Raw genomic sequence first — 24,308 nt, 5'->3', positions numbered from 1 at the left:
CTTTCCTTTCCTTTCCTCATCTCCGTTAGCTTCTTTTCATTTTTCTTCAACTCTTCTTTCTCCTTCTTAATCTTTATTAAGCATTCACTCAATGACATTGCACTGGAAACCATGATAAGAAATCTCAACAAATAGAGCCTGACCTGTCACAGACTTTATAACCTAAACAACATGACATGTTCTACTCACTAGTAGTTCTCAAACTGGGAAGTTTATAAAAACAGTAATTAGTAGGGCTTTGCTCCAAACCTATTAAATTGGAATCCTTGGGTATGAGGCCAGAGCATCTATATTAAAATAACAATAATAAAATAAAATCTCCCCTGTTGATTTCAAAGTCAACCACTACCATACAGTAAAATAAACTGTAAATTCTACCAAGCTCCTTTCTCTCTTTCTTGCTATTTTTTTTAACTCCTTCATTCTCACCATCCTCTCAGCTGATTATGTCAAACTGTTTTATTTTTGAGAATTTACAATATTTGCTTGGATATAAGCAATGAGAATATAGGAATGGTAAGAATAAAAGGCAAAGAGGTTGGAAGGAGATTGAAGGAGTATGCAGACAGTAGATCTATGAAGGCAAAAGAAGTGGAGCGATGCAGATGGAAGACAGCAGAAATAAGAGTAGGCAGAGGAGGAGGAGGGCAGGTGGGCGGAAGCAGCATGCAGAAACCACAGTGCATCCTGGCTTCCTGGGAAGCCTGTTGCCCTAGCAACGTGATGCTGAAAGGTTAAAGGCTGCTGCTCCCTACTACTCTGGATTACATGTTGCCAAGGCAACAGAAGGCATCCAAGACACGTGGTGGCAGGCCATGAGGACTTGGGGGTATGCCAGGAATCCTCAGTTCAAGACAGGCTACCCTGGCTGGCTGCACCATTGTGCTACCTTCCACTCTCAACCCATACCTCAAAAGCTCACCCCAGATGCAGCATTCCCTGTGATACTCTTCTCAGTGCCACCCCCCTACTTTGGGAAGCGAGGAAATGATATTCAGCTGCAACTAGGCAGACAAATCCAGGAGTAGTCAAGGGACACTAGTGCATGGAAACTCCAAGAACTCAAAAGGAGAAGCAACCATTTAGTTAGAGGAAAGCCAATTATAATGTATCTAACTTCCTCCACTTCCTCCCTTGCTTTGCTCATCTGTTTGCAAGCCTGTAAACAAATTTTGTAAAAATAACAAAACAAAACAAAACCTGCATAATGCATCTATCAAAAGATTTATCTTTCAATACTAGTAGATAACAGAAGCCATTTATTCAAAACCAGGTGTGTACCTGGCAGAGTAATGAGTGACTTAAAAGGTTATTTCATTTAATCTCCATAATAGTTCTTTGAGGTGGAAGAGTATTAACCACAACAGAGAGATGAGAAAAAAAAAAAAAACAAAACAGATCACAGAAATCACACATGGCAAGAGGTCACCGGGCTCTGAAAGGTGGAACCAGAACTCAAAATGGCTCCATGGCATCTGCTCCATCCACGATACTATACTGCCGCCATCTGAAAAGACACTGTATCAGGTAACATGGCCCCATTCTTACACCCAGAATGAATAAAAAAAATAGCTCCCTGCCAAGACCTCAGGCCCTATATCAGCCAACTCCAGAGCACCTCCTCAGCCTCAGCTATACTGACCCTCCTATTACTCATCAAGAAACAACAGTAACCAAAACAATTTCCCACTGGAAGGCCTTCACACCTGCTGTTCTCTCTGCCAAAATGCTGCCCCTCAGATCTTCACGCGTCTTGATCCTTCTCATCGTGCAAATCTCAAGGGCTACCTCCTCTGTGGCCTTCCCTGACAACCCTAACTAAAATAGCTCAGAATACCTCTTTCTGCTATTTTCATTAAAGCATTCACCACTATCCAAAATAATATTGTTTAATTGATGTGTCTGTTTACTGTCAGTCAATGCTCCATGAGGACACGTCTCTCTTACTGATCACATCTCCAGGACCTCAAATAGTTCCTAATACCCAGTAGATAAAAGATATTTTGTGAATAAGTAACTGAGAAAGTATGTTGTTTGGAGAGGAAGTTACTACCTTTGAAAAGTTAATTGCATTGATTAAATATAGTTGGGTGATACCTTGACAATTAGCATATAATATGAATTGCATATGTTTATTTTCCAAAGTGTTTAAAACTGTTTATTTCTTTCTTCTCCCTCTTTTGATAGAGCACTAATAAAGTCAGGGCTATCACTGGCACTTAAATATTTTCATGATAAAAGTCTTGCTCTGCTACCTCAGATGGCACCCCTAACCTGAAGCAGGCCTTTTGCCATGTCTGTCTGCTAAAAATAAAGTGGACACGAATGTGATAACTCCAGCTGGATGTGCCAGGTTGCTGATTGCTGGTATCTGGCCCTCATATCTGTGAGGAAGGGAAAGGTGATGGAGCTAGCAGCCCAGAGAGACATAGGAATGTATCTGCCAGTAACCACAGAGATTAACCTATCAGCCGTTTTCATTTGGGTTTAAAATACTTTTCTCTTAATTGTAACTGACATTTGCTGCCCCGAAATAATTAATTCATCCATACATTTAATAAATATGTATTAAGGGCTTACTCTGTGCCAAGCTATATGTTAGGTTCTGGTGATATAAAAATGATAAAGACCTAGTCCTTGCCCTTGCAAAGTCTGTAGTCTAGCAGGACAGAGAACTGAAAAAACTACTACCATTACTTACAGTTGTGATATGGACTATGTATGAAATGAAAAGAAATAAAGGGAAAAGAAACAGGAGTTTTGAATTGATGGTAGAGAAGAAAAAATATCTGAGGGCATGAGGACCTTGGGTGAGGAGCACAGCCCTAGATGAGATGTACCACTTGGGCCCTGGAAAGTAGAAAAATATCAGCACCACACTTAAACACACACATGCACATGCACATGAAACGAGAAGCAAGCCGGAAGCAGTGGCTCACGCCTGTAATCCCAGCACTTTGGGAGGCCAAGATGGGCGGATCACGAGGTCAGGAGTTCAAGACCAGCCTGGCCAACATGGTGAAACCCCGTCTCTACTAAAAGCACAAAAAATAACTCGGTGTGATGGTGAGCGCCTGTAATCCCAGCCATGCGGGAGGCTGAAGCAGGAGAATCATTTGAACCCCGGAGGTAGAAGTTGCAGTGAGCCGAGATCGCACCACTGCACTCCAGGCTGGGTGACAGGGTGAGACTCCGTCTCAAAACAAAACAAAACAAGAAGCAAAAAGCAAAAACAAAACAAGGAGAGAGGCGTGCAGAAAGGGAAACACTAGTGCTAAAAGACGAACTTCACCTTGCCAGTCCCACCAAGGACCTCAGTAGTGGAACAGCTAAAGGGAACACTGACACTTAACTCTTTCAGCATTGTCCCAGGCCTGGAGTGAACCAGAAAGAGCATCACCTTTGGAGAGAACACCCAAACTGCATTTCCAATGACCACAGAGCTAGGTGAGTTCAAGATCATACTGTTGATGGTTTGTGTTTCTGTTTACTTCATTCATTTATTCAATGGAGACTTACCAAATAACTCTCATAGACCCATACTTGCTGATTCCTACCATTTTCAAGGTCTTTTCTAGGTACTTTGAACAACCTTACTTAATAACCTTAAGAAATAGGGTCTAGGCCAGACACAGTGGCTCACACCTATAATCCCAGCACTTTGGAAGGCCAAGGTGGGTGGACCACCTGAGGTCAAGAGTTTGAGACCTGCCTGGCCAACATGGTAAAACCCCATCTCTACTAAAAAAAAAAAAAAAAAAAAAAATTAGCCTGGCGTAGTGGCGCATGCCTGTAATCCCAGCTACTCAGGAGGCTGAGGCAGGAGAATCACTTGAACCTAGGAGGCAAAGGCTTCAGTGAGCCGAGATCATACCACTGCACTCCACACTGGGTGACAGAGTGAGACCCTGTTGAAAGAAAGAAAAGAGACAAAAGAGAGAAAAGAGAGACAGAGAGAGACAGTGAGAGAGCAAAAGGTCTATTTGTATCACTATTTTATAGATGAGGAAACTAAGGCTCAGAGAAGTTAAGGAATTTTTCCAAAGGTCACACAGTAAGTGGTGATAGAACCAGGAAACAGCCGAGGCAGTGAGATTCCAGAACTCCCTCACTTAACTGTGGTGTGTGTATTCATTTCCTAAGGCTGCAGAAGACTCGGGGGCTTAAAACAACAGAAATATATTCTCTCAAGGTTCTGAAGGCCAGAAACCTAAAATCAAGGTGTCGGGAGTCTCACACCCTAAGGCTCTAGGGGAGATTCCTTCCTTGCCTCTTCCAGCTTCTGGTGGCTTTCCTAGCTTGTAGCTCAACAACTACCACCTCTGTCTCTCTTTATATGGGCTTCTCCTCTGTGTCTCTGTCTTCTCCTCTTCTGTCTCTTATAAGGACATTTGTCATTGAATTTAGGGCCCACCCAAATAATTCAAGATGATCTCATCATGACATCTTTAAGTTAATTACATCTGCAAAGATCCTTTATCCAAATAAGGTCACATTTATGGTTCCAAGGGTTAAGACATGGACCTATCTTTTGGAGGATCACCATGCTACCCAATGCAGTGTGTATAGAGTGCACAGTTTAATGAGTGTTAATTGTTTCATCAAAGTTAGCTGTTACTACGCACCTGACACTATGTGCTAGGAAGACAAAATTACTAAAGCATAGCCCTGGCCCACAATGAGCCTACTCTACAGCAAGAGAGACAAATGTGTTAACAAGACAGGTTATAATACAAGCATGAAGAGGGCACAGGTGAAGCACAAGAAAAGAAATGGCAAATTCTGTGAAGGTGGGAGTCAGGAAAGTGCGCACAGAAGAAACGTCATGAATTCTCCTATAAAGTGGACAAGGGGTGGGCAAGGAAGAGGACATTCTAAGAAGAGGAGGTGGCAAAGACAAAAGCACAGAGATGTAAAACAGTCGGAACCATTCGGGGAGCTGTAAATAATTTAGTGTGGCTTGACATTGCTGCTCAAGGGCAGGGAGGTTAAGAGAAATCCTGGAGAGGTGGCCTGGGACCAGATTAAAGAGGACGCTTCATTCTAAGCTGAAGGAAGCCAGGGTGGTTTTAAGCAAAAAAGTAATAATCAGATCTGGGTTTCTAAACAATCACAGGTAAGCTTCCATGTGGCAGCACAGACAAGAGAATGAGTGCCAGCCCTTGGGTCACTGCAGCGTGTATGGAGTTGAGGGGACAAATTGGAGCTACCTAAGAAGGTGGAACTATCAAGGTCCCATTACTGTCAGAGGGGAAGGGAGGGCTCTAAGTTGATTTCCAGACTGAGAAATAACTCCCTTTTTAGAACTCTTGGTTCCTATAATGCTTCTCCTTCCTTGCTCTTCATGTTCTCTTCTTATCTCTCTGATAATTTTGTCTTAGATCCTTTATCATCTGCACCTTGCACCTCCCCTGGCCATCCCTCAAATGGTGGTGCACCCAGGGTTCTGCCCTTGACCCACTTCTCTCCCCTTTCCACTGTTCACTCTGAGCCATCTCATCCACTCTCATGGTTTCAGCTATCCTGTCCCTGCAAATGAGGCTTATAGCTACATGTCCAGCCCAAATCTTTCACTCTACCTCCAGGCCCAAATCCAAGTGCTTACTAGACATTTCCACCTATATGACCCACCCATGTTCTAAATTCTATACATTCTCATTGCTGCTGTCACCAAATCTGTGACAAATCTAATTACTCTTATCGTAATTTTTGTGACTAGCATTAAAAGGGTCAACAGTATTCAGTGCTGCAGAAGGTCAAGAACTACTTGAAAAGTCCATTGGATTTGGCACCTTGGAGAAGTGAGAGATGAGGAAGTGCAAAAGGCAATTTCAGACTACCCTTTAAGGAGCTGAACTGTGAAAAGAAGGAGACAGGGAGGGAGAATGAGCATCAAGGAAAACTTTCATGTTTGTTTAATAAGATGAGGGTGATTTGAGCACATTTATGGGCCACAGTGATAACTGATATTTTGGTTGCACAATTGATATTTTGGGTAAGACTATTCTTGACAGTGGGACACTAACACATATATTACAGGCCACTTAACATGCCAGTTCTCTTAAGTTCTCAGTGCCTGTGGCGCGTGCGTGCGTTCACACACACACACACACACACACACACATACACACACTACACACACCAGTTATTATGACATCCAAAAATCACCCTCATACATTCCCAAACGTCTTCTAAGAATCCCTAAAAGGGAAGATACCAGTAGAGAGGAATAAGTTGATAGTTAAGAAAAAAAGAAAATGACTGATGAACCAAGATCCTAGTTCTGGAGAAGACTAGACTAAGACACAAAAGAGGGTCTGGTGTGAGACAAGGGAAATACACGATGTTTGGGCTTTGATTCATACAGTCATTGGTTGAATTCCCAGGATGTCACTTCCTTTGAGACACAGTGTACTACACTGTCTGTTGACCACACTGTCTGTTGACTAGCCCCAAAGCCATTCCCACTCCTTTCCCCCCTTGTCACCTCCACCAGAGAGACTTGCAACGTCCACAGGTTTGCCCATGTGACATTGTTTGGGCTCATGAAATCAGGATGTGGGGAAGACTTTTTCTAATCCAATATCAACCCACTTCTTTTTCCTTCATTAAGTATGAGCATGATGGATGACTAACGCTGGGGCAGCCACCTTCCAACCATGACAAAATGCCAGGCGAACCCCAGATGTCAGCACTGACATCACTGAGCCAGTGAACCACCCCCAGCAGCCTCTGTCTCTAGACTCTTTGTTCTGAGACACCCACAGACTCATTTGTTTAAGCTACGGTGAGCAAATCACTACCTAAAGGTACTGGGCAACATAGCTAACCTCTCTGATCTATAGTTTCCTTGTCTCTAAAATAAAGATAAAATATGTGCTTTCTAAATTCAATGAAAACATTAAATGAGATAAAATATATAAGATGACTAGCTCATATAAAGTGACTAGCTCAGAGTTTGACAAAAAATAAATGATCAATCAGTGTCAGTCTTTCTCATCATAACCTTAAAATAACTTACAATAATTAGATCTTCTTTGTCTGTGTAAAATAGAATTATAGCAATAAACCTTTATTGTACTCAGAAAGGTAGAATAAAAATAACCACCTTTAATGTTACTCTCCTGCATGCTAGACCTTTAAACTACAGAATCAAAATATAATTTTGAATAAAATGTAGATCTAATAAGACAAAAAGAATCACAGAAGTCTCAGAAAGGGGACTAAAAATATACTCTTTGTATAGAAATCATAATTCAGGGAGTTTTTTTCAGCAATATCAATGTGATATAAAATTTGGCTGGCAATATTTAGTAAATTTATGTTGTCTTGTATCTATAACATTTTACTACTTCTCACCTAGTACCATTAATATTTCCTTCATGTAATAATTCACTTTTTTTAACATATTAACACTTCCAAATCTATGAGTGACTCTGATTCAAACACTATTTTATTCCGCTGTTTTTAGAAAATGATCTTGACTTGTCTTTAATGCTTATATCCTATGTGTATCGTTTGTTGAAATCACTTTACGTCTCTGCTTTGAAAATCCTGATAAGTTCTGATCAAGTCAATATCAGTAATTGCATCACCAAAGAGGTGGAACCTACTGAGCTGTTGTTTATCCACCACGTCTAAATGGAAGCAGGTTAACATCCCCAAATCTTCTATTTCTGTTAATAGGAAAAATTAGAATCCATTTTCCTCAAATGATTTAGGACAAGTCTGGTTTTTGAGAATCCAAGATGGCATATACTAAGCGCCAACTGTCTACCATGCACTGGGTACATTGCGTCATAAGGCTTCCTACCCTCTGTGAGCTGGGTGTTATTTTTGTTTCCACTTTACAGAAGGAGATTTTGAGGCTCAGAGAGTCTGAAGAATCCAACTAAGGTCACATGGCTGAGAATGAGTAGAGCTCAAGCCCATTGACTCCAAAGTTTGCATTCTCTCCTTGTGCTGGTACCTTCTTTTAGACACCATCACGTCCTTGGAAAATGTATGACAAGTGATGGCTGGTGTGTTACTTGCCAGCACCAAGTGCCTGTATTTCTATGAATGTCGAAGCAATTTCTGGGCTTCAATTGTTACAATCATTAACACTGCACCTAAACAAAATCCTAGCTCCAATTTTTAAAGACAGGATGTGCTGGCCAACAAGAAACACATTTCACAGAAGCGGGTGGAAAGAGCCAGACAGACAGAGCTACATCACTACAAAGTTTCCAGTGCCTTAGAGAGCACTGCCTACCCATCTTTCCCCAAAATATAGTTCAAGTAGGGAAAACTGGAGAGAAGAAACTGAGCTCCAGGTAATTTTATCCTGGCTTTTTTTTTCTTACTCCCTCATTGTGTGCACTGGGAAAAAGTCTTAAAGTCAAACACGTCTGAATTCAGATTTCAGTCCCACTATTGTTGTAGATGTGTGACTTTGGCCAACATACATAAACGCTCTCTGATTTAGTTTCCCCATCAGGAAAGAAGAAATACTACTACTTCCCTCACGGGATTGCATAAGAATTAAAATGCTCATTAACATCATGCCTGGTTCAAAGTTGACATATTATGTTAGTCTTTTTCCTGTCACTTTTCCTACATCTATGTCTTAATACCCTTCATCCAAGAAATGCCATAACACTACAGTTTGCTCCCAAAGTATTCTGTCCCAAGGAATATTATATCACAGACAACTAAAAGCAAGATAACAATCTAACAGACACCAGAAATTAGTGAAGAAGCGTAGGGTAAGGCATGAGTAACATGTAGCCATCTTGGTTTCAAGATTATGTGGATATGCAAATCCATATGAGCCAAGGGAAGGCAATAGTCTATTCCCAGTGTCACACACCACTGCCAGCCCATCTACTCTCTCCAAACCCACTGTCATTAAGTAAGTGGGGGTAGAGGATAGGGGAAGAGGGGGAGAGGATGAAGCCAAAGAAGAGTAAGGCCATCTTCCTATCCCCAATTAGATTCCGAAATGTGGCTCTCAGTACAGAAAATGAAAAGGGCTATTGAAAGCATCCATTCCCAAAGAAGCAATTTATTTTTTATTTTATTTTACTTTATTTTATTTTTGAGACAGAGTCTCGCTCTGTCACTCAGGCTGGAGTGCAGTGGTGCAATCTCGGCTCACTGCAACCTCCATCTCCCAGGTTCAAGCAATTCTCCTACGTCAACCTCCCAAGTAGCTGTGATTACAGGTGTGTGACACCACACCCAATTTTTGTATTTTTAGTAGACACGGGGTTTCACCATGTTGGCCAGGCTGGTCTCGAACTCCTTACTTAGGGTGATCTGCCTGCCTCAGCCTCCAAAGTGCTGGGATTGCAGGCATGAGCCACCATGCCTGGGCCCCAAAGAAGCAATTTAGAAAGGAAAGAATCATAGCAATAGACTCCACAGTAAGAATATTTTTGCATGTCATCTAAGGAAGAATAAGATCCAGAATGTGATGCACGTTTTAGCTACCATGCTACACCCTGATCAACACGTCTATTTCCAGATCCTGATCCTTTACTCAGCATACCCTTTTCTTCCCCATTCTTGGAGCATTAGAAGTTGGATGTTGAATCCTTTTGCCTGCTCCTACTGTAACTTCTTTCTATTTTCCTTCCTACCTTCTGCCCAAGCCATTTTCATTAGTCCTAATGCCAAGGACAAAACAGTTGTCATTGACTCTGTCATTCCCTATCACTACTCCTTATTTCCCTCACCTAAAGTGTCTGTTTGCCACGGTACGGCTCTAAAATCTTCCACATATTTTATTTCATTTTATCTTCAAAATGTAAGATGTATAGGGCAGAACACAAAATTTATATCTCATAAACTATAAACTGAGTATCATGTAGTATAAGTAATGTGTTTGCCCACATTTTCAAAGCTCATCAGAATGGAGACTAAAACTCAGGGATGTGTAATTCTTAGTTCAGTGTCTTATGATGCAGAATTGTATAATAGAAAGCGTAGGTTTCAAAATAGGTATTCTTGATATTTGAATTCTAGTCCCATTGCTAATAATGTGCTGTGATATCCTGGATTAGTTACTTAACCTTTCTAAGCCAAAATCTGAAAACCCAGGGAAAATTTCAGACAATCAGTAGAAAAACCTCCTAGAAAGAAATGGAAATACACCTAGCTTCAGTTCATTATTTGGTTTCAGATGGGCATCTTAAATCCAGGATCTCAGGGAGAATAAAAGCAATTATAACAAGGCAAAATAAAATAGGCTCCTTATACTCAGGTGGGGAACTGCCAAAAAGCACCTCATACATTTTTAAACATTCTCCATTACTATTCTAAACAGTCTTCTGTTACAAGCACCTAGCAGTTCTTTCCAGGTTAGAGATTTTCTTTAAGGGACCATGCCCTGTGTGGCTGCAGCAGGCTTCCATACTACTTGTGAGCCTCAGCTTCCCTGGTGGGGTGAGACCAAGACTCCCACCTCACACTTCAGAGCCTTCCCCCGGATTTTCACCTTTCAACCATATGCCCTTCTTGGGTGGTCTCCAATTTAGTTTTTTCTACAATTGTCCATGCTGCCTTTCAATTCCCATTCTTTTCCTGCATCATGATACACTCTCACTCCCTCCAAACCGCTCCACATAGCCTCCAGCCTCACCTGCTAAATGTTAGGCTGGACACTTTAGCGAAGCACTTGCCATATATCACCTCATTTAATCCTCAACAACCCTGTAATCAACATATTATTATCTCCATTATACAGGCAAGGAAACTAACATTGAGAGTCAGGGATTGGTGACTTGTCCTGATTCCAACATTTAGGAAGTGATGCCTGAATCCAGCTTGGACTCTAAATTCTGATTTTTTAATAGCCCTACTCAGCTAGCCTCCATGCTTCTTTCCACCATAATATAAAGCTCATTTCCTCTTTGGGAAAGCAGAGTGCTAATTAATGTTCTTACTGATTAATTAGCATATGCAAAAAAGTGAGCACAGGCTATTTGACCAGGTGCTGAACTGCTGAACTGTGTCTGTGCTGTTGTCAAAAGTCTTCAGAACAATGCTGTCCCTCCAGCATCAAAAACTTCTTGAATACAAACTTTATCCCTGTAATGCAATTGCCCACAAGAGCACTTACTAAGTGGGTTTTATTGGAAATAAACTAACAACAAAAACTTAAGTTAAAACAGACTGACAATTACCTGTCTCCGAGAAGGGGAGAACAAAATAGAAGGCTTATTGATCATCCTTCAGATGATTACTATGAGCCTTCAGTGTGGCCAAGCTACATGTCTTAGATTTTCTGCATCAGTTCCACTTTCAAATGTTTTGTCCTATTCCCCTGTTATTAATAGTTGTCCAACTGTGTATCCCCATTCTATGTTTGTAAAATATGGTCATGGTACTTAAACTTCTATTAACCAAAAACAAAAAACGCCTGGCCTGGCCTTAGTTTTGAGGTGTTTTATTTTTGAAACTTGTCCCAAAGGCTTTTTTCTCTGAGATTTGGGGACTCCTTTTATTTGCCTTTATGCAAATCCGTTAAGCCCCCAGACATTCCTCTGCATGGCTACTGGGAAGTTTGCTGCTGGCACTCTCTCTCCGGGAAGTTTGCTGCTGGCACTCTCTCTCCAGGTAGCTCCTGCCACCACCCATTCAGCATCGAATCCCTGGGGCTGAGCCTCCAACTTTCCAGGATCTCCATTATTGGATCTTTTTCTTTCTTCTTTTCCCTCTTGCTGCTTATCTTTTAGAAACCATTCTTTCCAGGTCAAAAGTCAGATATTTACGCTATTTTAGAAAAGCATCTAAAAGTCATTGCCCACCTCCTTATTTGGCGGAGAGAAAGACATGATGGAATATTTGGGTGTGGTAGCAATGAAGGCAGGAGCAAGGGGAAAGTGATGAGAGGAGGTCTCATTACAGTGACCTAGAAGAATTCACTTTACTGGTGTCAGTTCTATTTACTCCTGGAAGGCAGTAGCCAGTGGGTCCTCTATGGAATTGTGCTACACTTAAGTGCCCCACCATTTCATACCCTTGTTATGTTCTCTTGTAGTTAGACTCCAGTACTGCCGGATTATAAATCATGTAATAGATCACTTTCAGATGACATCCCCCACAATGCCATCTAACAAGGGAGAAAGTGAAGGGTAGTAAGACATGTGAGACCTTAACCAGTCATTTTCTTGAGAGGCAAGAGAGTACATAGCCTTTGAAGTCAGCAACCAATGTTAAAATCCTGGCTTCCACTTAAGAGCTATGGCATTTTGGATATCTTATTTAACCTCTCTGAGCCTCAGTTTCCCCATCTGTAAGATAAAGATTAAACAATACCACTTAGGTCGCTAAGTAGTTAAGAGTATTAAATAAGATAGTGCGTACACAGCACTAAGCGCCTAGCATATGGGGAACACTCTCAAAGCCCCTAAGATACATCAGTGAAAAAAAGAGTTCAGTCTCTCTGCATGCTCTGCATCTTACCTCATATTTGTATAATGATGTTGTGGATTTGTAAAAGGTACCAGAGAGAAGCAATCAGCTAGTTTAGGCATAACCTTTTCTAACAAGGAGAAATAATATAGGTTGTACAATAGCCCACGTGAGAAAAAAAATCATTTTTACCTGTTGTTCTCTCAAAGTTAAGTATGTACTTATTCATGGTAATTTTAAAATTCGCTCTTAACCATATCAGAATTCTTTCAAAGCAAAATTGTGCCCTCAAATTGCCACTGTTAAAATAAAATACAATTTGCTAAGGACAATCATGTTTGAAAAAAAAAAAAAAATCTACCTGAAGCACAACTCAATGGGTTCTGCCATGGCACTCTATATTTTCCATTTTGCTTATTTTTCCCACTTCCCTTAGCATGGGCTATTTGTGCTAGTGCCTATTTTCTAACATCTGTACCTGCACCCACGTAAATGGAAGAATATGTTTCTCATATGATACTGCAATGTCTTCACTTAACACCTTCAACTTGACCTTTCCTAGACTGAAGGGAAGCTCTGAAGCAGAAGCTAGTCATCTCTGCCTGCTGCCGACAGGTGGCGGTAGCGGTCATGCAAGGTTCTTTTAGTCTCGGCTCAGCTGCTCCACTGCGGAGGTTCTCAACTAGCCAGGCAGCATGCTTGTGGTGTCTGTGCTAGGTTTTAAGGTGTTTACAAACATTATTAACCCGAAAGCATGTCTTTTAAGTACAAAACTAAAGGCAGGTTTGAATGTGGTGATAAAAAGTATAAGATGACAATGACAATAGTAGAAACTCAAAGTGATGAAAAATGATAAACGTAGCACTTGTGGTGAAACTAACTATTCTAAGACGTGAATGGCTGGCTGCAAAGGACAGTGCATATGTACTAAGTGCTGTATCTAAGCAATGAACAATAATCAGCAAAGCAAGGAAAATAACTGAATAACTGATAGTATGTAAAAACAAAACAACCCAAAGCAGAATAAAACGCTTTTTTCTGCAGTTAGGAAATAAGCCCCAGTGTCAAGTGGCAATTAGTCATATGACAATTAACCTAACATTAATGCAGGAGAGGCTAGGATTTGTTGGAGATTTAAAGCAGTGGTTGTCAATCTTAACTGCACACTAGAATCACCTGGGGAGCTTTTAAGAGTCCCAAAGCCCAGGCCAATAATCAGAATCCCGAGGGGTGGAACTCAGGCATCGGCAGTGTTGAAAGCTCTTCAGGTGATTTTAATGTGCACCCAATTGCCTTCAAATCTAAGCATGGGGAAAATGTGTTGCTACAGGTTCCATGGATTAAAATCCATTTGGATGGGCAGATCAATGTGTGTGATGAGCGTTAATACCTTGGCAAGAATTATTTCCCTATGACATTTGTATCTTCAAGGAGAGAAATCACCTGCCTTGAGGGATTTTTCTTTTTATAGTCTTGAAAACAGTATGGGGGAGAACATGTATTGCCAAAGAATAACAGAGTATGCCTTTCATATACCCATTTGAAGAAACGGTATCCCAGAGCTACAAGCGTCAACATCCCTTAGTCATTTCAGTGAGTCCATTTACAAACAAGTGGACACAAAAACTTTTTCAAAACTATAGGAGTTTCTAGATACCAACACCTTTCCCTCACTTCCACCTTTAAAAGATTGCTGAGCATACACGGTGGCTCATGCCTGTAATCCCAGTGCTTTGGGAGGCTGAGGCAGGTGGATCACCTGAGGTAAGGAGTTTGAGACCAACCTGGTCAAAATGCTGAAGCCCTGTCTCTACTAAAAATACAAAAATTAGCTGGGCATGGTGGCAGGTGCCTGTAATCCCAGCTACTCGGGAGGCTGAGGCAGGAGAATCACTTGAACGTGGGACGCAGAGGTTGCAGTGAGCCGAGATGGCATCATTGCACTCCAGCCTAGCTGACAAGAGCAAAACTCTGCCTCAAAGAGAAAACAAAACAAAACAAAAGGATTAATTGCTGGCCTACCCACGCTGTCAATGCAATCTGGTTACCTTCCATCATTAACAACCAAGTTTTACAGGAAAACAAATGCATGGTTTAGTCCTCAGTACAAAACCCTCAGGCCCTTCTCCCTGCCGCCCCTTTTTACCTTATCTGCCATTATCATAGAGGAGCCCCCGTGGATGCCCAGGATGGGGGTGAGAGTCTGTGCTGAAATGAAATCGAGGATCTGGGCGATGGCTTCCTGATCTGTGTCATCAGCAAACACCACGCCCTGGATCTTCCGGTCAGACATGAGATCACAGATGCGGGTGATGATGCTCTTTGGGTCGGTCTCATTCATGGCTACCAGTTCCACCCGGGGCACCACAGAGAGATGGTGGAAATCATCTTTCTCGTGGGCATCCTTGATGGCCACCTCGTCGGAAGTGCCCACGAGGATGACAGCAATGCCAATGCTGGGGGGGCTCTTCTGAGAACGAGCTCTGCTGCCTGACACGGCCAGGACGGCCAACACCAGCCAGAACTTGGGAGAACAGCACTCCGCTCTGGGCTTCATCTTCAACTCGTCGACTCCCTGCAAACACAAAGAAAGAGCATGTTAAAATAGGACCCACACCACGTAACCTGTCTTAGAAGAGGCTAGATACTGCAATTCGAGGACCTTATCTCCTTTCATTGAGCACCAAACCCAACTCCATCTACCAGCCTACTCTCTTATCTCTGGTATTTGTTCTGCAGAATGAGAGAAAATGAAACTTTCAAAAGCCTCAGAAATCATTGAGCAAGGCAATAAAAGGTGCTATTGCTATAGCCATTGGCAGCTACAGGCAGAGACAAAGGAGGAAAAGGGGTTGTGAGTGGTCCAGGTAGCCATGCGAGTATGCATTCACAAATCTCCTGGCCCTCCTGTTACAGCCCACCCTTGTACTGTTCTTGGGCTGAGGGAAAGCAAGGGCAGACAAAGTGAGCAGAAAAACGTGCTCAGCAGAGATGATCAACAGAACACAGGCTGGATAAACTGGATGTGGGGGGCTATAAGTACACAAGCCCTGCATTCTTGCTGCCTTCACCTTATGTTTGCCTCCATGAGGACAACAGCCAGAAAATTCTTTAGTAACCTTGTTAGTATCTGGCTCTAAATATTAAATTACAAGAACAACTGATACATGACTAGTATTTTTAAAACATTGCCTCAATTGATCCTTACAATGACCCAGTAGGGAATAAAATAAGAAAAACATTATCATCCCCATTTTTATAAACATTGACACCAAGGCTCAGAGAAGCTGTGTTCTAAGACCATGAACCAATCAATTAAGTGAAACAAACCTGAACCCAGATCTTCTGACTTTTGTATTCCAATATGTGTTCTATTACCCTACGTGGAACTGCCTCTCATATAACCAATTATTATAAGGAACACATATTACTCCAATCTATTTGTGCACCAAAATACAGAAATTTAAATAAATACCATTAGCAGCTGAAGTAATGTTAGAGCCACATTTGAAAAATGTTCCTTTTTTTTTTCCTGATGCCATCTTATAGTCATGACTTCCCTAAAATGACTGATACCGTATTTTCATAAAATTTGCCACCTTTTTTTACCTACAAAGAACTCCTTCCTTTTTACTTCCACATATGACCCTAAATCTTACTCTATGCACCAAACTAAGGACATAATGCTCTATAGAATATAAGCCTTGGCCATCTCTCTCTATGCTTCTCATTATTCTCCAAGAGCTCCTCTTATTTTAATATAACTAGTTCTGCTTATGTTGCTTTATTTTAAGTAATCAGTGTTCACTATTCAGGTGATGGCTACATTAAAAAGCCCATATTTCACCACTATACACTATATCCATGTAACAAAAGCATACATGTACTGCCTGAATCCATAAAAAATTTAAAAGAATCATTTATTGCACATCTTTTATATGCCGCACACTGTGTTAGGCATTTCCTCATATATAATCTCTCTGATCTTCATGGACACCCTATAAATTAGACATTTTATTCCCATTTCTCAAATAGAAAAACAGAAGCACAACACAGTTATGTAATTATCCAAGGTCAATAGCATTATAACACCAGCATGCCAATACATAAACAGAGCATTTTAATACTCCAAGGCAATACTCTACAAAATGCACCCAGAACCAAAACCAGATTCTCATTCTTCTACAAAGAGAGAGAGAGCATGCAATCAAGGATGAAAATGCTGCTTCAGATCTCCTGCTTGTTTCAAAAAAAAAAAAAAGGTGAGAGATTAAAAATCTAAAACTGTTGAGAGATTAGCTAATTTAAAAAATCATGACGGTATTGAATAAAGAAAGATAAGGAAGTGTTCGAGCTAAGCAGTCAGTCTTGACTGCAAAGGGCATTAATGATTTGGGAGCAAGATGCTGGGGACATTTTGCGGCTGAAGAAGCACAAAATCCAATCCAGTTCTTGGCAGAAAACATTTTGGAACTTTTAATGGTATAGTCATCCTTCAACACTGCCAAGAAGGAGACCTGTATTGATTGCCTTGTCTCTCTCTCGCAAATAAGATGAGTAGCTCAGTGGTTCATGCCTGAGCAAAGTTTACTCCTGACAGTTTTCTGATCTCAGTGTCTCTGTGAAAAGAGGGAATGACTCCACGATCCCTGGAAACCTTTGCTGATGGGCTGTACACAATTTGGCAGGAGAACCAGGGCCTGAATTCCTCCTCTCAGAACTTAAAGGAAAGAAACACTAGATAGGCAATTGAGTAGTACTGATATTCAGAGGAAGACAGAGGGGTTTAGCACCACAAAGCTGTGGACAAGCTACACACACACACACACACACACACACACACAGTTCAATTCCAATGACTGGTTCTCAAGGAAAGCCAAAAGATTTACCGTTTTGCAAAACTATAAGCTAACTTCATTCCAATGGTATTTTAATCCTACAGTTACAAGTCACTAAATTAGTTTCCTTCACATTTAAAAGTGGCCCACTCTGCCGTGACAGTTTATTACCTTTAATGCACTCCACTCTCCCACTTTGATGTTTTATTTGCTCTAAAATATCTCTTGTGTTCCTCTATCTTGTCTCACACAATATATTATATTTGGCTATGCAGTGGCTAGTTGTGACACCCAAAGAATAGCATCTGGTTTTACAGAGCATCTCATTTATACTCAGGATACAGTAAAGCACTTTACAAAGCAATACATTATGGGAGATAACAGTAGCAGAGGGGCTGTGAGACAAAGAGGCTACTTTGAATACAAACTCAATTTCCAACATTAAAAGAGGATTCATTGAGAGAAAGCATGTAGTCCAAGATAAGCAGAGTGGCTTTGCTCCCTTCCTCACAGAGACCATGGTAAGTCTTGATGCACCAGCTCTAGGAAGTCTTGATGCACCTGCTCTAGGAAGTCTTGCTCCCCCTGTAGAATTGAGCATTGCTTCCTTTGGGCTCTCACCATAGCCTGCATGTATCTATCTAAATACACATAAACTTTTATTATCAATATATGATGATGTGTCCACCTACTTTAACTAGTTGATAACCTCCTTGTGAGCAGGGACTTTTTCAATTCGGTAATTATTTATTGAGCACTTATAACCTAACGAACTTTTTTCTTTTTTTGGTGGTGAGGATGCAACAGATACAGATTCTATCCTTCAGGACCATGGTCTAGCAGAAGATACAGACATAGACCCATAAAGAAAATGTTTCCTTACTTTTATTCATATTCTTGAGCTCTAACAGTGCCTCATATGCAATAAGGAAGGACTCAATAAATGGTGGCCAATATTGAGTTTCTACCATTAGGTTGAACCACATAAAATTGTTAATATTTGACTATTTTTGACCTATAATAGTTCAACCTGCCAGGTGCCAGATATTATTATTGCCAGGTAATTTTCATGCATTGTTAGATACTCACAAAAACATTGTAAGTCATACTTTCCCTTTATTACAAATGAGAAAACTGAGGGTTAAGTACATGACCAAGATTACACAGCTATTAAGGGATGGCATCAATTTTCAAACCCAAGTTTGTCTGGCTCCAAAGCCCTTGCTCTTTCCCTTCTGGGGCCTCTCAGTATAATATGAGTGTTGAGTGAATGAATGAGTGAATGAATGAAATCCCCAACTAAAACCAACTGGTGTTTTAATACCAGTTCTGCGTTAACACAGTGCCTGAGGATGGGCAAGTCACCTAATTACCATCTCTATGCTATCACCGGTGAAACGAGGATAATATGCCTAACCTACATACCTGAAAGATTTTTGTGAAGATCAAATGAAAATATGTATATGGAAGTGCTTTGAAGAATCTAAAATACTCTACAGATGCAAAAGATATTACGTTTAAGCTTCTATAGAAGCTGTTCAAGGAGCCTAGCTATTTATGATAGCACAAAGTGAGCGTGTGGGAGGTGAGGGTGAAAGAATGGCAGACAGGCTGAAAGGAATGTTAAGAGGAACCTCACATGGGGCAAAAGATGTTAGTTCCCTGAGCGATATAACTCCCTGAAGAAGTTGTCCCATAATGGCCTCGGGGTAGCAGCAACCTCCACTGACAGCTTACTAGTCATGTAGATGAATTCAAGAGTCACTCAGGCCAGGGCCAGTATTGGGAATCAGTGTAGCTTGGCATATCGAAATCATGCCATGAATTCAGAAACTAGGGTGTACCAGCAGGACTAGCAACAAAGCAGCAGGATTAGAGAGCTGACTGTTCACTCATTTGGCTCTTTGCCTCCTTTAAGCTTGGGCTAAGTGATCCCAAGATCCATAGTAAACAAAAGGCCACAGGAGCTTATCTTCATGCTGGTAACTGGTACAGGGTAACTATAGCGGGAAACAGTCTACACTTTGCTCAGAGCAGGCTCAAAGGGAAGACACATCTGGGTGAGAAGCCAGGCCAACCCTGTCCTTAGAAAACTGAGTCCTGGGGCAACCCCAACTGGAAGGATAAAATGTGACTTAATCAATAATTAAGTCAAAAATATTCCAAGCACCATCCCTTAATGCAGTCAGGACATTATTTAGAGTGATTCAATTAAGGAGACTATGACTGGAATATGATAGGCAGTGAGTGAAGTTAAGATTAAAATGCCAGAACTATGTATCAGGTCCAGTTTCCCAAGCTACCAAATAAAGACAGAAAGTTAGGAGACATAGGCTTAAAAGTGTCACATTAGAGAGTGGGGAAACAATAATTCTCATACAATGGAAGTCAAGAGAAGTATAAACGAGTATAACCTTTTTGGAGGTCAAAGTGGTAGTATCTATCAAAATTTTAATATCAAGACAAAATAAAATTCAAAGGCAAAAACATCAAAAGGGACATTAAGTGATATAACATATAGGTACCAGGAAGATACAATCATTATGAACACATATGAGGCTAAAATATAGACTTTTCATGTATAAGGCAACAACTAAAATTTACATGGGGAGAAACAAATCCAACTGACAAAAGATCTTATTAACTAAGACATAAAAGATTTTTTTAAAGCATGAGTTATAAGTTTGAACTAGTTCAGATACCTAGAAATGCATATAGAACAGAGAATAGATGTTCTTTTTAAGTACATACATGAAAAATATTAAATCTACAAAAATACATCAATAGATTAAAAAAATCAATATGAAATCAATTGTCATTTTTCTATATTATGATTAAATTAAAAGTACATTTTTAAAGGTACTAAAAATACTACATATCCAAAATCTTAAAAAAAAAACTTGTGATTAAATAACTATAAGGTTAAAAAGGAAATCGTAAGGGAAACTAAAATTCCTTTGAACAGAATAACAATACAAATACTAAATGTCAGAATTTCTAGAGCACAATTAAAGCATTTAGAGAGAAAAATACACTTTTAAATACATTTATAAGAAACCAAGAAAATAAAATATGATTAATTATAATTAAGTTTTCACTTATTGCATTAAAAACTTAACAGTCAACCCTAATAAACAAGAAAATAACAAGTGAATGAAACACAAGACAAAGAAAAGCAAAAAACAAAACTGATCTTTTAAAAGACATAAAGTCCTGACAAGATGAATCAAGAAAAAAGTAGAGAAAATGCGAATGAAAGAGAAAATAACATATATAACAGAAATTCTGAAATAATGAATATTATGAAAACTAGTTACTTTTCCATTTAATGTGTAATATATAATAAAAATGGCAACTAGGGAAAGGGGCTTAAAAGAATGTAGAACATTTGAATTAAGTTTTAGAAATTTTAGAAATTGTTATTAAAGCCCACACCCCTAATAACGACAAAACTACTCCCTACCCTAGTCCTCCACTCCCCACTCAATGATCCCACCAGCCCACCCCACCTCTGCCAAAATAAAAAGAAGCAAAAGTGGTACAGATGGTTTTATAGATTAAGTATATCAAACTTTTAAGGAAGAAACGAGCCTTGCTCATAAAAGTGGAACAAAAAGAAAAAGAAGGAAAGCTTGATTCTAGATTCAGATAATTATAAGAAAAGATTATTATAAATCCCTTCCACTTATGGACATAGAGGGAAAAACAAAAATTAGTGGCCAGGCATGGTGGCTCACACCTGTAATCCCAGCACTTTGGGAGGCCAAAGTGAGCAGACCACTAAAAATACAAAAAATTAGCTAGGCATGGTGGTGCGTGCCTGTAATCCCAGCTACTCGGGAGGCTGAGGCAGGAGAATCCCTTGAACAACGGAGTCAGAGCTTGCAGTGAGCCGAGATCATGCCAGTGTACTCCAGCCTGGCAAGAGAGCAAGGCTCTGACTCAAAAAAAAAAAAAAAAAAAAAAAAAAGTGCTAACTAAAACACAGTATATTTTTTAAATAGTAATCATCATCACCATGATCAATTGTGGTTTATACCTGAAATGCAAGAATGGCTTAACTTCAGAATATATATCAAAATAATTCACCACATTAAAGAACTAAATGAGATATTTACATGAATATCTCAAAAATGCAGATAACACACTTGACTAAGGGAAATATATATGATAGAAATGTTAAATTGTGTTTAAAACAAATAAAAAATAACTCTTTGATAATAGGAAATCAAGAGATCATCAGCCTTTACCTGGTGGGTACATCCAAAAACTGTAATCTATGTAGGAATTAACAGAAGTCTTAACAAGACCTCTACAGCAAAAATTTGAAAACTTTATTAAAAGATTTGAAAGAAGACCCAAACAATGTAACCATATACCACATTCATGAATGTGATATCATAGTATTTTAAGCTCTATTTTCTATCATTTCAAGCCAATTCTCATCAAAATAATAGTAAGATTTTAAAAGAAATGCTATAAATTTATTCTAAAATGTACAACAAAGGATAAAAGTACCCAAAGAACTATTAAACACAATGTCCTTATCTGAACCTATAATGAAAGTGTGCTATGAACTAAGAAGTACGGTTGACTCAATTCTGCAGAACAGATCCAAAATAATTTTTAATTAATATATTTTTAAGAATTGTAAGTTCCAAGTCAATTAAAGTTTTAAGTTATACCTCGTAAATTTAAATCTAGAGAAGCAGGGCAAATGTTGAACCAAAGAAGAGACCTTGAGTCAGAATGCTTAGCTTAGGCAATACATGCATTCATCAACCATCTGAGGTAGGAAATGTGAGTATCACAGACGACAAACATCTACTTTTCAATATCACTATTAAGTAGAAGACCAATATCTATTTTTGTCAAATGGCATCTATATATTCAGGGCATTTGAAAATCCAATTTCAATCCTCTAAATGCACTTAGTGTCTGCTAAACTACTAAATATCATCCAAGTCTGTAGAAATAACACATAAAAGGCACCAATCTTTGATTTCAATTGACTTGCAACCTACACTTCTGTGTTCTGTTATTTTCCTCCCTCTCACACTATTACCATCATCCGTTACTCTTTTCAAGCTTTTGAGCTCCCTTGCCCTGCTCTTTCTTCAGAAAGGAGCAAGGTAAGAAATCCTGAGAGTCTGGGGCATGGAGGCAGGGGCTGAGACTGTGCCCCCTGTGAAACCAGTGGAGAAAGAAATATCTCCCTGGACATGGTAGATACATGCCCAATTCATTTGTCATTGAGTGACCCACATGACAATCAACAGGGATCCTTGGTCCTGGAGTTGGGGTATTTACTCACCTAAATATAGTCCTTCAGGGAATTAACCCCAAATGGATTTCAACATATCACAGCCACATAAATAATGGAAACAGAAAATCAAAACCTTCATTAAAGCTGTTTCTTGGAAAATATTTGATCAGAGAAGAGCAGGACAGACGGGAGAGAGGGAGAAGATACAGGCTTTGATTATCCAAATCTTTGAGCCAGCAGATGAACCATCAAGTCCTCTTACATAATGCGTGTAAGGATACCCATCCTAAGATCCCCAGCTCCTGTAGACCCCTAGGAGAAGATGGCCCCATCACTGCCAAAAGTAAAGGTGATACTGGATCTCTTGGCAGCGATATTTCTGCCAAATCTTTCCTAGAACCTCTCCCGACTTAAGAGCCTTCTCATTCTTAGTTCAACCAGACCTGTCACCTGGGCTCCTTCTTGTCCTTACAACACTTCCAGTGGCTCAAGCCAGGTTTTCCTATCTGAGCTGTTCTTTCCTGCTGTATGCACAAAGCAGAAGTATCACTTCTACTGTCACCCAGATTCTTGATACAAGGTTTGTACAGATAACTAATAAAGGATTATAAATCACTTTACATGTGTGCATTTTAATAGAAATTTGTAATACAAACGTAGATGATTATCAGTACTCTCACCAGCAGCAAACACTCGTGGGTTTTTCCTTTTTCCTTAATACGCTGCAAGAGCAGACATCAAAATTGCTCAAAGTTCCTCTCCTAATATCTGCACACAGTTCTTAATTATAATTAATTTATAGGCCTCCAAGGACAGTGTGGGCACTGCTGAAATCCAAACCTTTTGAAACCTGATTCTGATTATTACCATTTGGCAGCAGATTAGGGCAATTGCGTGTATTGGTTTAACAGCAAAATAGCATTTTCAAGTGTTAATAAAAATTATTGGCTTGTCGCTATCTATTAAGAGGGGGACGGGCAGTGAAAATGAGCAGATGATAAAAGGAGAAGCACAGGAGCAGGGCAGCAGGAAAATCTCAACTGGGAAGGAGTCAAAGGAAGATACTGGAAGGACTACAGACAGCAGGGAATAGAAGACAGACCACCAAACATATAGGCATCTACCCAGAAAACAGTGGTGTTCTGAGCTGCAGATGAACAGCCTGCACTAGAGGAGATTTAAAAGTAGGAGTTACATAGGTAAACATCTGCCATATAGTTTGCTGCACAGATCAACCCATCATCTTGGTATTAAGCCCAGCATCTACTAGCTATTCTTCCTGATGCTCTCTCTCCCCCATTCCCTCCCCACCCCACAGGCCCCAGTGTGTATTTTCCCCCATCCATGTATCCATGTGTTCTCATCGTTCAGCTCCCATTTATAAGTTTACCTGTGTAACAAACCTGCACATCCCGCACATGTACCCCAGAACTTAAAATAAAAGTTGAAGAAAAAAATAAAATGGTCGGGCACTGTAGCTCATGCCTTTAGTAATGCCAGCACTTTGAGAGGCCAAGGTGGGTGGATCACGAGGTCAAGAGATAGAGACCATCCTGGCTAACATGGTGAAACTCCGTCTCTACTAAAAATACAAAAATTAGCCGGGCGCGGTGGCGAGCACCTGTAGTTCCAGCTACTCGGGAAGCTGAGGCAGGAGAATAGCTTGAACCCAGGAGGCAGAGGTTGCAGTGAGCTGGATGGCACCACTGCACTCCAGCCTGGTGACAGAGCGAGATTCTGTCTCAAAAAAAATTTAAAAAGTAAAAAATAAAATAAAATGTAGGTGTCAAAGAAGGCTATTTCCA

At 40.2% G+C, this 24,308-nt stretch overlaps 1 protein-coding gene across 3 annotated transcripts in view; it reads right to left on the bottom strand.

The window, feature by feature from the left end:
* Positions 1–24,308, bottom strand: part of GRIN2B (glutamate ionotropic receptor NMDA type subunit 2B) — a 429,125-nt gene that overhangs the window by 298,105 nt on the left and 106,712 nt on the right. For all 3 annotated transcript variants that reach the window (XM_030804327.1, XM_003265527.4, XM_030804328.1), the window contains one exon: positions 14,546–14,974. In XM_030804327.1, coding sequence (XP_030660187.1) covers positions 14,546–14,956 — 411 coding nt within the window. In that variant the 5' untranslated portion in view covers positions 14,957–14,974. The remainder of the gene's footprint in view (positions 1–14,545; positions 14,975–24,308) is intronic.

This window comes from Nomascus leucogenys, chromosome 23 (assembly GCF_006542625.1).
Source record: "Nomascus leucogenys isolate Asia chromosome 23, Asia_NLE_v1, whole genome shotgun sequence".
Taxonomy (NCBI): domain Eukaryota; kingdom Metazoa; phylum Chordata; class Mammalia; order Primates; family Hylobatidae; genus Nomascus; species Nomascus leucogenys.
This window is presented reverse-complemented; position numbering and strand designations above follow the sequence as displayed.